At 35.2% G+C, this 16,820-nt stretch overlaps 1 protein-coding gene across 7 annotated transcripts in view; it reads left to right on the forward strand.

The window, feature by feature from the left end:
• Positions 1 to 16,820, forward strand: part of CTNND2 (catenin delta 2) — a 251,115-nt gene that overhangs the window by 13,357 nt on the left and 220,938 nt on the right. For all 7 annotated transcript variants that reach the window (XR_015794248.1, XM_025164960.2, XM_088131557.1 and 4 more), the window contains exon 2: positions 9,011 to 9,205. Coding sequence is in view for 6 of the 7 variants with exons in the window: in XM_025164960.2 (XP_025020728.2) it covers positions 9,011 to 9,205 (195 nt within the window). In the remaining variant the exon portion in view is untranslated. The remainder of the gene's footprint in view (positions 1 to 9,010; positions 9,206 to 16,820) is intronic.

The following is a 16,820-nucleotide window of genomic DNA, read 5'->3' on the forward strand; positions in this document are numbered from 1 at the left end:
TATGTGAAGACTAGCTCTTGATTGAGTTTTCTGTTTCTTATAGTTATAAAACTGATATTTTTGAATTCAAGAGTAGCTATTGGCTCATAACCAATTTCAAATCATAAACATTTTCTTATCATGGAAATAACATTTGTGGAGAAGTCAAAGTTGAGTGTTGATTATTTGTATCTGCAGTTGAATCACTACCAGAAATGTAACATTTCCAAATATCTGGAAACAAGGGGGGAAAAACCCATTGTGATTTTGAGAAAATGTGAAATTTATGCTTTTCCTATTTTTTACAACCTTACAGATATAAAGTCATTCTGTTCTTTTATGAATAGTGCTATGTATAACTTTGGTTTGCTTATAAATCACTGGTCAGTCTAGAACAGGCCTGCACAACATGCAGCCCACTGGCATTTTTTTTAAAAAATTCATGTTGCTACCAAGAAGGATTTGCCACCCCAGCCACCCCAAAAGACACACTGCCAAGTGCCTTCAATTCCTCCAGGCCTCACTGGCGCCACCAACTCCAGTGCTGCCTCCACTCCACTAGCTGCTGAACAGTTGATTGGCCAACAGTTATTTTTAATTGATCAATGTGGCCCTTTCTACAAGTTGTGCAGGCCTACTCTAGAAGATGACTTTTACTAGGATCTGGATGGAGAAAGTGCAGCCCTTCTTGCTGTCTTCAAGGCTTGGGGTGGCTGGCATTGTTTATAGAGGCTTTAGAGACAGCAGGCTAATTTACAGAGAAACTTTGATTCATGAGATCTAATCTGTACTCTTCAAACAACTAAGTCTTCTGTAAGCCTTAGTTGCTTTTCTGGACTCTAGAACCTTTGTGGGAAGAGTATACAAGTATATTTGAACACTCAGATCAAATGGCATTGCATCCAGACCCACTTTCCACCCTAGTTATTCCTTCTCCCCCTCAATATTTTTGTTTACCTGACCTACTAGGATCTGGTTGGTTTGGTGGTCACCATGGTGTCCTTCACTTTAGAAGCCTGAAGTTTGTGTAATACTGTTTTGCCTCTCCTGGTAGAAGAATGGACAGATTTCTTGGGAGTTGGAGTGGTCTAGCAGGGTTATTTCCAAATCCTCCTTTCTCTGCCACGCTCATTTAAATTTCCTGGCTTCCAAATTATTTTCAAACTGCAAGGTTATTTGTCCATAACTGATCAATATCAAGATATTCCCATCAGCATAAGTATAGGAAGCTTTGCCAGCCTGTAAGCTGACTGTCCTTACAAATCTGTGAGGTTTTCCTGTCTGAATGTTTGGTGTTGTAGTACTATAACATAAGAATAGGAAGCAATATCCTCCCCTTCAGAAATATACCGTTTCATAGCATGCTGTTCTATTCTCTTTGGACATTAAAGCTTTAACAGAAATTATCCTTTCTTAGACATCTTATTGCACTAAGCTCAAAAAACAAGGTTTATTCTTTATTAAAGAAGGACCAGAATACAACATAATAACAATATTTATGTCCATTTGATTTCTGTAGCTGACCATCTCACATAAGTGTCTTTAGGCGGCTTACAATAAAAATAGATAAAATGCATACAAAACAAAAAATAAAAGCACACAGCAGCCAAGCATCTAAAACAATCATCAACATAGCCAGGAGACAGGCTCTGTCACATGTCCAGGGCCCCAGATTCCAGCACAAAACCAAGTTTTTAGGGCCTTGCAGAAGGTCAAAAGGGTTGGGGCTAGTCTGATCTCAGAGGATATGATGTTCCAGAGGGCAGATGCCACAGCAGAAAAGACTGACACTCCTTAGCATGCCCCTCCTGTCAGATCAGGTAGGTTGGGTAAAAACAACTAGGGAGAGGTGGTCCCATAAGTAATCTGGTATATTTAAACTCTTCAAGGAATAAATAAGACTGGTTAACCATCTGGCTTTCCTTTCCAGATTACTTATGATAGTCCACTGTTTGTGGAAAAAGGCCAGTGAAGTTGATGAAGAATAAAACTGCAATTGTGTGGACAAGCTGCTTTAATTTCATTGAAATCAAACAAGATATAAACAGCCTGAGAGGAGAACTATGGACTTTATCTGATTCAGCTTTGCAGAAGAAATGTCTTTTATGATCATTCAGATGATCACTTCTTTTAGCTGCTAGAGTGCCAATGAAGTGTGCTTGTGGAAATACTGGGACTCTTTTTCTTTTGACAGTGCTCAGATTCAAAGAAAACATGCAAAATATGTTACAAAACACATTTAAGCCTTCTGCTTCTGCTTTTCTTTTTCTTTTCTCACACCTAGAACTTTCTTCTCTTTCTGTTTATCCTTGTTTAAATTTTTTGAAAAAGAAATACTGGGAATTCAAAGCTTGAATTAGTATCACCCTGGTAAGCTTTGAAAGATACTTCTGTTCCAAACCTTTTTTTTTAAGTTGGAAATTGTCATAGTGCACCAGCCAGACAATATGTGTTGCTCTCACCTGGCATTGTTGCCTGGAAACTTTGCGTCATCACTGTTGGATTCAGCTTCAAATTAGTATCTGGCACCTTACACTTTACAGGCTCATCTCTATGTCCACTGGCTGGTATAGTTTCTTTTTAAACCTTGTTTTTCCCTTTCTAGAAATCATTTCAAAAAATGGTTGAAAACATTAGCTTGCTCCTCAGTAATATACAGTTTATTTTTATTTAATCTTTACTGGTTTCCTAACAATTACTGGTCTGTTTGCTGGCTGGAAATTGCTGACCCTTTTTGTCACTTAAATACAGCTCTGAATTTTTTTAAAAAGAGAAGAGGAATAAACTTTCCAGTGGTGTCTTGAATCTTATCATATTTTCAATCTATCCACATTCCTCCACCCACACCAGTTAATTTATTTTTTGGTGATGAAATTTCAGAAACATGCTTCCAAATACAATGACAACAGTTGCAGAACTAGAAAGGCAGTGGCAAAAAAAAAAAAAACCCCACATAAAATGTGTTGTTGGTTCTGTGAAAGTTTTCCTTGATTTGTTTTAGCTAAACATAAGAGGCATTAAAAGTTGTTTGGAATTCTTACGTGTTCTGAAAGTGCAGAAGAAAACATTTGAAGCTGGGAGCAGGGCATGTTGTAGGTATTCTTTGAAGGGTTCTTTGTTGTTAAGCATCAAGTGACAGAATTATCATTTGTGGAGAAAACTAGTTTTGAAAAAATAATTAGAAGATTTATCACTGAAAATTTAAAACATTTTGCAGTTGCAAATTCATAATATTAGTGAGGTTTGGGGTTTATTTCTGCAATAACATCTTGATCCTGTCTTTTTCAAACTGCTGGGATCCATCATCCTTTCTTCTCTTGGATCTCTTGAATTCAAAGCTTGTTTTGAATCTTTCCTGCAGATAAATAGGTGAAAGTCTTCACATTTTGCTGCTATGAAAACACATCTCTAAAGGCTATTGTAAAATGTTAAAAGTTATTTTAGCCAAGGTGCTAACCATTTCCCCTCATTCTAAGCACTGCATGGAAGGTTAAACAATTGAGCAGTTCCTTCCTCCAGCTGCTGGTTATTTGGTCTCCTTTTGGGATCTCAGAAGAAGAGTGTTTCCTGGAGGGAATAAATACCAGCTGTTGTTTGTCTCTCACATCAGCGGAGCACTGTAAATTCCAGCGCACCCTCAAGCCCCAGAGAAATTTCAGGATCCCCGCTGTTACTTATTAATAATAATAAGGAAGGCTTTCTTAAATACTAATATATTCATTTTGATTACATTGAAGGTAATTAATGAATCAAGAGTTCTGTAGCACTTGCAACCACATAGAGTGTTGATAATTTAGAGTGACAACCAAAATAAAAAGTGATATTATTGCATAGCCACCTGGTAGGGATCACTGCCTCCCTTCATAGCTGCAGCTGTGGCACTGAGGTGGAACAGTAAGAAAACCAGCATAATTCTTTGATTATCTGAAGCCATCCTTGGTCATCAAAGAAGTTCGATGTGTAGGTTTTGCAACAGAATTAAGGGGGATAGCATCTTATTTCAAAGAATGCTAGCAAAAATGGTACAATGGTAGGTCAAATTCAAATAGCCCCAGCTTGCATGTGTGAAATAACTTAGCTCCATAAATCAGGCAATGGAGCATAATCTAAAATAACAAACAACACTTGGAATACTTTTTTTCCCCTTATTTGTTGCTGCAGCATTGATTGCTCTTCTATCTTTTTCATCAAAAGATGATATATTGGAGAAATAAGTTTATAAGCCTCATTACTATATTAAAAGTTAGAGTTGCCAATATGGGGCTGAAAACAACAGATGACCATTATATGGCAGGAAAGAGATTCAGAAAACTCTTTGATACAGTGTAGTGATCATCCATATTTTTGCCACCAAGAGCTAGCAGTCCTATTAAAACTTTTAATTATATTTTGCTTAAATACAAAGATGTTCGGGGGGGGGGGGAAGGCAAGGGGTATTATGGACCATTATCACACTAACTCCAAGGCAATGTAAGATTTAGTGTGATGTTGTAGATACCAAAAATATTTTAAAATGCTATAAAACTGAAATATTATCAGATATTATCAGATTTTCATTCATACACACGCACATGTATAACATACATACATACATAATAATTTTGGAAGCAAGTTTCACCTAGGTGTGTTGTCTTGGCAAGCTGGAAGCTTAACAGAAGGAAATCTCTCTCCTTGACAAGTAGGGCAGGCCTGCTCAATCTTTTTATATCCCTGTGTAAATGCTGAAGAAGCTCTAGAAAGAGAGTGCAGAACTGTTCTATAGCAGGTGCCAGCTTTAACTACTTTGGGGAAATTATGGTGCCAGTGGAGGGGTTGATTTGCAAGCTGTTTCACAGCAGTAATTCATTTCCAAAATCAAAAATATATATTCTTAATTTAGCAGTAGGAAAACATTTGTGATATGTACAGAACAGGTTCTTCTTTGTTGTCTTTTTTTTTTTTTGGCATTAGAAATACAGTATTTTAACAAGATATTATACAACATATGATTAACATTTTATTGCCACAAGCCTTGGGAGGGATTGAGGCTAGAGGTGATCATATTCAAGGTGTATATCAGTTTTTACCATATGGCCTGACACATCTTAGCGCTTGAGTCAGCCATCTGCCACATAAACATTTTTACAATACAACTACATTTTCGTGTACTTGAGTTTAGTACTGTGTGTGTTCAGATGTTAGCACCCTAGGGTGTCAACATATTGCAGACATTATTCTGTCATCTACTTAATTAATGACATCAAGAAATTATAGCTGTGTACTAGGGATTACTTCTTCATCTTAAAATGAAATGGCTCTGTTAATGTAACTAATGTCAGAGCTTTAGACCCTTGTTAAGTTTATTTGTGCAAAATAACTGATTCAGTACAAGATTCCAATTATAACTGGTAAATATTATGATAGTCTATTTCGACATCAGTTTAGCTCCCTTTCTAACATACATACTGTAACAGCTAGACATACATCTTTGTTTGCCTGCTGTGACTAAAAATGTGTGGCAATAAAATGAATAAAAATAATGCATTTTTTTTCCCTCTTGTTCTGGGCAATATATTAGTAATCTTTTCTCTTGTTCTGAAAGTCAAGGTGTCTTAGCTACAGAGAATATATCAATTATCTGGTAGAAATGGATTAGCTGGATCCCTTCCTGTCAGGATTCAGGCCTGGTCATGGGTTAAAAATGGCATGGGTTACCTGGTTACTTTCATCACTGAGAGAGGGTGTGTACCCTTTTTGGTCCTATTAAACAACTTGGCAGCATTCAGTACAATCAACCATGATATCCTGGTAGACCATCTAAAAAGATTGGGAGTCAGAGAAACTGTGCTTCAGTGATTCCACTTCTACCTGCCCGGGGGGGGGGGGGTGGTATCCAGTTTTTTTTTTAAGGTTTTTTTTTATCCCACCTTTATTATTTTTATAAATAACACAAGGCGGCAAACATACCTAATACATCTTCCTCCTCCTATTTTCCATACAACAACCACCTTGTGAGGTGAGTTGGGCTGAGAGAGAGTGACTGGCCCAAAGTCACCCATCCGGCTTTCATGCTAGTCATGAGAGGACATAGCACTTGAAGCCATAGCTGTTCCAGTGTGTTATGCCACAGGGTTTGGTGTTCTTTCCTGTGTTGTTTAACATTTTGAGAGGGCATACTAAGAGTTCCTTCTCCATGTGAGATTTGGGGGAGATGGACTATTTGGCGAGCTTTCTCTGTTGTGACTCTCAAGCTTTGAACTCTGCTGTGGAGATTCATGCAGTCCCTTCACTCGTGGTGCTTTGTAATGCGGTCAAAACAACCTTTGTTTATTGCTTAATGGCTTCCATCTTGTGGTGGGTTAATTGTTTTTTTGTTACATGCTGTTTTTTATGAGTTTACTCTATTGTACAGTGCCCAGAATTTCCAGATTGGGGTATGTTACAAAAACGGTAAATAAATTAAATACCATTTATATATTTATTTTACCAGAAAAGGCAGACAAGACGTTACAAACTGTACAAAATAGCTGTCCTTGCACATATGTGTGTGGAAATATTTTAAATTTTTACATGTGTATAAGTTTATGTTTGTATGCATACCAGTTAAAGAAGAAGCATTTAACAGAACTCTGTATTTGTGCATGAAGAGAAATAATATTAACCTCTTAATTTCAGTAATTTCTTTCTAACATGAGATATACCCAGTGTAATCACTTGCATATATGATTTTAAGCTTCAAGCTTTTTTCCTTCACAAAATCTTATCCATGTCAGTCAATATGCTGGCCAGTCCCAGCACATTGCAGGAGATTGTTGGATCTTCTACTGGGTGTGTACTCATTTCACAAGAGGCTCTTGCAAGTCTGTTGAACTGCACTATTAAGCTGAGAATCTACTTGTAAAAATAAATTTAGTGTCCTTCATGACATTTAAGGAGATAATCCAATATAAATTTCAAACAATTTACCCTTAAAAAAACTTACATAAAGATTGCAGAATACAATTTCAAGTTTACAACTTCTGTAAGCTATCACCTTAGTGAAATATCTTTCTGCCAGGCATCTGCTTTCAACTTTCTGTATCAATTACTGAGCCTCATAGCATGATCTATAGTACCAGTGGGGTGCATGGTTTTTGGATCCTGGTCCAAAGTTACATTGAACTTAAGTAGGTACCTAACTAGGGGCATTAAAATAATAAGAAGTACCTGGTTTTTTAGGTAAATCTACAGAAGCCATATTTGCTTGCTGGGGACTGTTTTGGAAAGCAAAACATCAAAGCTGTATAGGCAGAAGGAGGGAAGACTTATTGCCAGTTCAGATAGTTGTGGATCAAGCTGTTGGTTGGTGCAGGGATGAAAACAGAAGGGAGCAACAGTGAAACGGAATCAGCCACTCTTTCAGTTAGCCAGCAAAAGTGCATGAACAAAGGCATACAGCATTTTTCTTTCCATCAAGAAATTGCAGTCTGCCCTATCCTTATCCGTATGCTATTAAGAAAGGCTGTTCCCCCAGTATTCTATCTCAGGATATTTCTTTTTAGAATCTATATCAGTCTTGTATAAGTTTATCATTTGTAACTACAGAACACAGATCCTGTCTCCAAAGATGCAACTTTGAGAAAACTTTCTTGATGAGAGATCACAGCCAGGAGCTCAGTTTGCTGCACAAAACACACGTCCACTAGAGAAGACACTCTTAAGTACAGTATTAAATTGGAGGATAGCCTTTACCTTCTGTCATGGAGTGGAGTGGAGTGGAATTCCTTGTCCTAGAGTGATGTCTTTTGTGGAGGGAAAGATTGTTTCTGCTAGATTGTGCTAACAGATGCTCATATAATTAGCTGTGTTGAAGTCTACTGATTTCATTTACACCAAAGCATTCCCCAGCAGAAATCTGTTCTCAGTGTTCTTTATCTACAGTGGAAGACATTCTTAAACTTGTTCTGCTAGCCTCATGTCCCTGCAGTAGCTCCATTTCATCACTGTTTAATGGCTTGAATCCAGACTTTCTATAAGTGGAATTTCATTCACAAAGCACTTCCCCGGAGGATAAGGAACGTGGTGTTTATTTTCTTTTGTTCTGGCTCCTGCAGCTATCTCTGCTAAATGAGAAACTTCTGTAGAGGGCTGGGGAACCATATTAAAGGGAACTGTATGTAATGAAAAAGGAATAAGTGAGAATTGTCTTTGCACCCTTTCTTCCAGTTGGATGGCCCTCCAATATATCTTTCTTATGCAAATGGAACTGGAGATGTGATAGAGGAAAAACATATTGATGGGAACTTGATTTCAGAGTTTAACTTAAGGTGTAGGCATTAATTTTGATATTCATTTGAATGTTTGGTCCTTCCACTTTCAAAAGGTTTCATTGATCATCAAAGCTAATCTGTTTTGGGGAGGGGAAAAAAAGCCTAATTGCAAGTGGGAAAAAAAGCCAGATTTGTGCAACAGACAGCAGAATGATACAGGCGTGTTCTTGCTGAACATGATTAACTCTTTTTGGTCAGCTTCCCAGGATCCTTTACACTGAGTGGCGTTTCCAGTTTTTGATCATTTTTTTTTAATGAACAGTTAAATAAATCCATAAACTTGATCAAGAGTAAAGCCACTGTTTGAATGGTACCAAACGCTAACCTTTCTCCTAGCTATCTTTTCAAGAAAAATCTCTTAAGCATACATAGAGTTGATGAAAAATTGTTGATGTAATAATGCTACTGTGTAGGAAAATCTCTGAATTGTAGCCACTCCTGCCACTGTATTGTTTCCTAATCAATCACAATCATTTCCTAATCAATATACCTAAGCTACTACTGCCCTTTCATATTATTTTTTCTTCTTATATGGAAAATACTAATTTGTTAATTGCTTTAATTGGATTTACTTTTTATTCTTTGCGTTTTATTTCCCAAAATTTTAAATATAAATTCCTAATATTAAGAATGTTCTTTATATTTTTAGAATATGTCTCTTTGTAGGTGGTCTTATTTATTTATTTATTTATTTATTTATTTATTTATTCTCATAAAGTTTCTGGTATCACTTTATTTTGCAGCTGGATCCCGGGCTTCGTACACAAGTCAGCATAGCCACCTGGGCTCAGAACTAAGGGCACTACAATCTCCAGAACATCATATAGATCCTATTTATGAGGACAGAGTGTATCAGAAACCCCCTATGAGGAGTCTCAGCCAGAGTCAGGGAGACCCTCTTCAACCAGCACATACAGGCACATATCGCACTAGCACAGGTAGGTGGAAATAATCTGCAGGTTGTTTTGGTTCTTGCCTGGGTAGGTACATTGCTTTAAATGATAAATAGCTGTTACAAATACAGTAACTGAATTCATATCTGGAAAATTATGAAATTATAAGTGCAGCAAAAATTCCAACAAAGTGTTTCTATTTATCTTTATCCTTTGCGTCTAGCATTGTTTGCTTGACTGTGTTAATTTGCTGAAGGTGCATGGAACATGACTTTGTCATGTCATTAATAGGTCATTTACAATGGGATAGTTTAATAATTTGAAAAATGGGCAAATTAATTAGGCATTGAACAATAAATTTCTTTTCCACTTCATTCATATATATATATATATATATATATATATATATATATGCATGTGCTCATCCATTTATTAATTCTTTCTTGTCACTGCATGTAAAGTAGCAGTGTAAGTATTACAGTCAAACTTTCAGAACCATTGATTCATTTGTAATGTAGAAATGCATGATCATATATCAAACGTGTTGATATACAGTTCTTAATTGGGGAACGTTCACTTCAGCCATGCAAAATAACTCTATATGTAAAAACCCATGAACAATGACCAAATCAGTAATGGCAATTAATATGTGAAAGAGTCTTACACCCACACCACTCAAACCAAAATAGTTTTTATATTGACGTAAAGAGGATTAACGTTGGACATTATTGTAGTACTATTCATATTTATTTTGTTTCCTTTATAATGTTGAAGTTTGCTCTCAGATCAAAGGAGAGCATTTGTAATACCAGAAGATTGATTAGATTCTACTTCAGCCTCATAATATTTTCATTTATAATTACAAGATTGCTTGTTTTCTTTTTAATATTTTGGTAAGTAATATTGTGTTCTCTGTGCAGCAGAATTGTTTAGGTGATCCAGATTTGGAGTATATGGCAGATAAGAGAGTCCATTAAAAAAAAAAAAAAACACTAAGGAGCCATCAGGTATGACTGTCAGTGGAGCATAAAACAGGAACAGGACTTGAAAGAGAATCATGCTTATGTCCATGGCAGGATAATATGTTAACCAGTGATTAAAGAAATAAGTAGTTTCCAAGAGAAGTAAAGCTGACCTTAAACTTAAAGTAGGTTTATAACTTGTATATGGTATTTAAAGCAAATGAAAAGATCTGATAAGGGAAGGGGAATATGTTAAATTTGTTTCATTTTTTTTTTTCAATATAGGATTATTGTAATGTTTGGAGACAGGAAGTTTTTGTGGGGGCAGTATTGTTTGGCTTTTCTCAACTGTATGATCAAAAATGTAATGCTCAATTTGCTACCAGGAATAACTGTTTTACACTGAATGCAGTACAGACTAATTAAGTCATAGTTTTCAAATTTCCAGTACAACTATTTCTACATATCTATCTTATAATTTACAACATTAAATTACCCTGACACTATATATAAACCACCTCTCTCCAAATAGTCCATTTGATATCTTCACTACCAAAAGAAGCAGAGAGTTTTTTTTAAAAAAAGTCAGTATACATTTGAGACACACACTTCTAACAAAATATGCCTCCAGTGGCACTATTCTCTATATTATGTATGATGGTACCTTGTTAGAAATCAGTCCTTAAGCCTGTGCTGATGATTTTTCAGTCTTATATAGCCTGGCTTTTGCATTCCAGCAACTTTTATTAAAAGCAAGTAGGAAAATGCAGAAAATGGTTGCTAGCAAAATTGGTTAGTAGTGATTCCTGGAGACTTGATTGTCTCTTCCTCCTGTCCGTATTCCTGGCTCTGCTAGTTCAGTTGATATATTTTCCTATCTCTTTCCTGCCTTGCATCATCTTTCCTTATGCCAGTGACCTGGTCTAGATATCTTTGAGCTGGTCTGGATATTTTTGAGATTTCTTCCTTGAGGTTGTCAGCATAAGTACAGCTTATAGTTCTTCCATGCTTTTGAGTCTCATGTTTTTTCAGAAACACTTTAGCCATCTCCCCAGAATTATACCCTCAATATCATACTGAGTATTAATATTCCAATCTACCCTATTGTACAGTTTTTGACATTCATATTTTTAGAGTTTCTTGACAGCATGCAAGAAAGAATAGCTTTTTGCTATTCTTGATTCCTTAATATTAGAGTAACCTGTTCTTATTAAAGTCTCCTTCTTACATTCTATCTTAATACCCTACACGTGTATCTCAAAAGTGAATAGCACAATACTAGGAGTGAGGAAACAAATTATAACATCCTGTTGGAAACTCAATAAATCTGTAATGAGCAGTAAGAAATTTAGGAGTTTTTTGTTTTTTGTTTTTTTTAAACTAAACTTTTGTTAGTTTAGGCAGATATAGCAACTATGACACTCTTCAGTCAGGGATATCATTGGCTCCCAAGACATTTCCAGGACCATTTCTGAATGTTGGAGCTGCCCTTTAAGCTGGAATGGCTTGGGGCCAGGGTAGAGGTATCTAAAGAAATCTCTCTTTCTGAATATACATGTTTGTAAGCCATTCTTAATGAAGTTGGAGAGGGGTGGGCATAAAACAAAAGCCTCCAATTGCATTTCTGGTGCAAAGCAAAGGATTTTAAGCCCCAAGTTTTATAAGAGAATATTACAGTTGATGTTGGATGTTCTTTTCTCTGTTTTCTTTTGGATTTTATTATGCTTTTTTCCTCTAATGTGCATAGTGATTGTTGTGGGGGAAATTAAAAGTATAATAACTTAATCTCCCTAATGTTGTCTTTATTCTTAAACCAACAATTATCTTCACTAATGATAAACTGTTATTGAGCAATTTATTTCTTATGCCTGAAATAGTTTAATTTCTGGTTTCAGGCAAAAATGTATCATGTAATACATTCTTTATTATTCCAAAAAAGATAATTTGAACCAGAGTAACTGATACTGCTTTTCATAGCATCCCCTTCAGATTGCTGCAAATGTGGTATTGCTGACAATAGAGTATGAATGCATTATGAATGTTCTATGTTGATGACTGAGTGATACAAACAGAAACATCTACTTGACTTAAGTATTATGGATTGTTCTGTTGAGAAATTAATGGATTAGTTCACATGGGTCTTATTTGTGTTATTTGGGTAAGTAAATAAAGATTACTGGCTGATTTAATTAATTTTAATAAAAATTAAACTTACTTGGGCCCGATATGAATGATTTAGAACCTTTTAAAGTTTATTTCTGCTTCCACAAATCATTTTATGTGCAAAAAAGAGGATATATGTAATACATAATTTCAAACTGAAGATCTTTGCATTGCTGTATAATATATACTTAATAATGTGCTATATGAAAAGACTATTAAATATTACCCAGGCTGATTTTTCAGTTTATTTAAGTGGACAGTGATAATAATGAAGGAAAGGAAATCTACTATATTAGGCAAGCTTTCCTATATTTAGTTTCCATTTTGTTATCCATTTATTACTGTAAGCAAGATAAATAGAACATATATTGATTACAGAGAACACCAAGTATTCTATAGCAGCAGCTATAAGATTAGTAAACTACATCTCTGAATTTGCCCTTATATTATGTGTAAAGATTCCTGGATTTTTCTTAGTATTTTGCAATGTGGCATGCAGTAAGTAATAACTTATTTCATCACTGGCTGAAGTGTTCAGAAGTAAATGCAGACAAAACTTTTCCAATATCCTGATTGTAAAATGTGTAGACCTTCAAAATGAAGCTGGGAGATGCTCACTGTCTCTCTTGAAGTTGCAACAGTGCGATATTATATTCATTCTGTTCTTGTGAATGAGCTAAACTTAATCTGGTGCTCTGAGTTCTCACTTTTTGAGAACTGGTGATTTGGAGGTAGCTTCTCAATCAGGAAGACAAACTCAGTTTGCTAAGCTTTTCCAATCCTATGCCAATTCCTAAATGCAAAATTATTATTAGAGTCTTTCTCCTCTTCTATGTATTTGGAAAGGGATTAATGGCAGGGAAGATGATAGAGCAATTAAGCATAAAAGTGAAATTTAGCAAGCTAAAACCATCAATTCCATATCAAATGTATTACATCAAAAAAGTTTTCTGTAATACTTTTTAGTTATAAATTTTACATCATAAATTTGCCTTTGTATGACCTGTAGCAGGGAAGAGGCAGAACATGTCTTACCAGCCTGCCAGCTTCATCCCTGGAACCTCCACCCTTACACTCTTACACCCTGAGTTCTAGGATTTCTCTACATGGCTATATCCCCAGGTGAAAGAGTTATACCAATACAGTTAGTGATTCTGCCACCAGCTCTTCTCCAGTTTTCTCCTTTTAAAGTTACTAAGCCCAAGTAGTTTTGGAGTGTATGTTGCTAAGGTCAGAACACCATACTGAAGTAAAAAAGAATAAAGATAACTAAGTAAGGATTTGAAAGAAGTGTTCGTTACATAAGGCTGACATCTATGTATCAGAGCTAGCGATCAATAATCTGTAAAGAGTCTGAGCAAACAAAGAGATAAAGTAGCAGCTCCTGCCCTCTGGAATGAGGCTTCCCCGAGCCCCCACACTTCTGATATTTTGAAGGACCCTGAAGATCTGGCTCTTTGCCCAAGCCTTTGGTGAGAGTGATTGAAGCCCCTTTTTCTTTCTATGTTCCGATCTGGTTTTGGCACTTCTGCCATCTTTATTCTTTTGTTTGTTTGTTTTTTGTTGTTTCCCTGTTGTTAAATGTTTTTAACCATTTGTAAATCACCCAGTGTATACATTTAATATTATTATTACAGATTGGGAGCAGATACATAACTTTGGACAGCCATGTTAGTCTACTGTAGTCAAATCAGAAGGAGTCTGGTAGCATCTTTTTGATTAACAAATTATATTAAAAAGCATAAGTTTTCATGGGCTTTAAATCCTGTATCAGTTTAACTACCCCATGCACCTCTGGTTTCTCTTCAGATCATGTAAATCTTTTGCCTTTTACTGATGAAGTGAACCACAGCTCACAAAAGCTTTTGCTTTTTAATAAATTGTGTTAGTCAAAAACACGCTACCAGATTCATACCTAGTCAGCAGCACTGGAAAGAAATAAAGGATCCTCCCTGAAAGTAATCCGAATATTTCCTGCTAATTTCACCCTGATTTTAATTGCCCCAAAGCTCTTGGGATGTTGGCTTTGAATCCCTAGGCCCAATCGCATGAAATCTGTTTCCTTAAGGTTCTTTGTTCTACTAGGGGCCTCCAACAAAAGCTATCAAAGAAGAAAGAAATCCTTACTTTCTCTTCCCTGAATTCCCCATCTCTCATTGAAGAGCTCAGTGGATACATTTAGAGGATATTGAAAAGTCCCCAGCTAATGAGCAGACCACTCACTTAAGGCTGCTAGATCCACTCTGTAACCCTAGTGCTTGACAAGACAAGACATGTTAATCAAGGATAACTATGTCTTTCCCCAACACAAGGAGAGCACAAGGAATTCTTAGCTGTAATGTGTGTCTATAGTAACATGTTGGTTCTGAACATTGCAATCAGGGCAGCAGTTTTTCAGCAACTCTAAGTCTAGCAATTGGAGTTGTAACATCCTCATACAGGATAATTCCCACTAGCATTTCTCTGAATAAGCTACATTTTGAAGAATGGGACTTCCTGTTTGTAGACAAAAGTGTCCATGAACTAGCTGCAAGGGGGCACTGAATGCTGAGTGTACTATAAATTTAAAGATGATTCAAAGACGGTAATCTAAATATCTGTTATTTTTTCTACTAACTCACTGTAGATGACTCTGGTTGCTTTTGGTTTTGACAATAAAGTTTTTTTTTTCTTTTCTAATCATTAAAGCAATGAACCACAATAACCTTATGTGTCCTGTTTTCATTCTTAATATAACCGGAGATTTAAGAAATCACTATGTTGAAAGAGGATTTATTTTTCTCTGCAGATACCTGCTCTGATGGTTCCAGAAATTAGTTTTATAAAATCTGGGCCATAATAGGTTTACAACTGATATAAACAAATTTAAATTTGTATGGTAAACCATATTATTGAAACATCTATTATCCAGTCACCAAATGGGGTGGGGTTTTTTTCATTCCTCCTGTGTAATCTATTCATTCTTCCTTAAGTGACATTTTGCATAATGTTACTGAATTTTTGTATTCAATTTACAAACCATGAGTTCTTCATGGTGTCTGCAAAAAAATTAATATACCCTTCAATCAAGTTTGAATAAAGTCCAGTTTCCTTAGAATATATAACTGATCTGCCTCTTTTCAAGAATTTACATACTACTTTTAGTGGTTAATATAAGATACCCCACTTCATTCCTTGTTGTTGTTGTTTTAAGAACTTTATTATGTTATATTACAAAATACAGTTAAAAACAAAACAGAGAGTACAGTAAAGATAGAAAATAGAACTAAAAAAAGAAAGACAAAAACTAAAATAGTGAAGATAGAAAGATAGAACGAAAAGTGACTTCTGACTATCTCCCATACAGATATAAATACTGTACAAATTTTTTAAAAATTAATCTCTTACCACTAATTAATCCAAATTCACATTATTTCTATCAACACAAACCACCTAATCACTTCATTCCTTGTTGTGACCTCCCTTCTGTCCCTCAAGTGGCCTGTTTATTCACTCAACATGTTTTTTAAAACACAGGTTGCCCAAGGACCTAATTTTTTTTTTAAAAAATATTTTTTTATTTTTACAACAAACACAAAACATACATGAACAAACAAAAACATAAAAAGGCATAAAAAAAGCATCTTCCATTTTATACCGTGTGTCAACCAGTTACCAACTCGTTGGTGCCCCTTTCATAATCTTAAATTCTCATATCTTCTTCAAAATATACTTGTATACTTATCAATTAACAATTATTAATCATTCATAGCTAATCTATAGAATCATTTATTACAAGAAATTTTAACTTTCAATAGGATTAGTAATACATTTTCATCTATCGATTATATGTGTATATATATAATAATTAATATCAAATTTCTATTATAAAATTTCCTAATCCATTACATTACTATATTTTCTCAGTGTCATATAAAATTACTTATCTTCTTACTCTAATTTCAAATCTCAATTTAACTCATCTCTGCACATTCCATAATTTTCAATAACTTCCTCCTGCATAAGTACTTTTTAATTTTTCCAATTCTTAAAAGTTACAGTTCTAACCAGTATCAGTTACAATATCAGTTACAGTTCTAACCGGGTTACAGTTCTAACCAGATTCTTCACTACATGTTTCAACAAAAATGTCTCTAGTTTAAAATCTATATGTTACTATATTCAACCATGTATAAATTTTAGTCTAATCTCTTGAAACATTTACAATCAAATACAATTTTTAACTATATATCTCGGATTTATACTTTATTCCAGCGCTTGCATAATTTTGAGTCCACCCTTTTCATTCAGTATCCCAAAATATCTAACTATTTATTCCTTTTTCTATATTATTGGATAAAAGAAAGCAATAATAAATGCCCTTTCAAACATTCTGCTTTTTGAAGCTTCTGTCAGTTCCATCATTGTTGTATTCCCCTCGTTTTTTCTTTAAACATCTGAAGTAGTTTCTTTCAATATTGTTTTACTTCTTCTTTTTGTGCATTCTCTTAGTACGATTTTCCATTATAATCTTGTATAATCTTTTTCTCACCCTC

Source organism: Python bivittatus, unplaced genomic scaffold (assembly GCF_059951505.1).
Source record: "Python bivittatus isolate LINGU-HERP-01145 unplaced genomic scaffold, Pbiv_v1 ctg000960_np1212, whole genome shotgun sequence".
Classification (NCBI taxonomy): Eukaryota; Metazoa; Chordata; class Lepidosauria; order Squamata; family Pythonidae; genus Python; species Python bivittatus.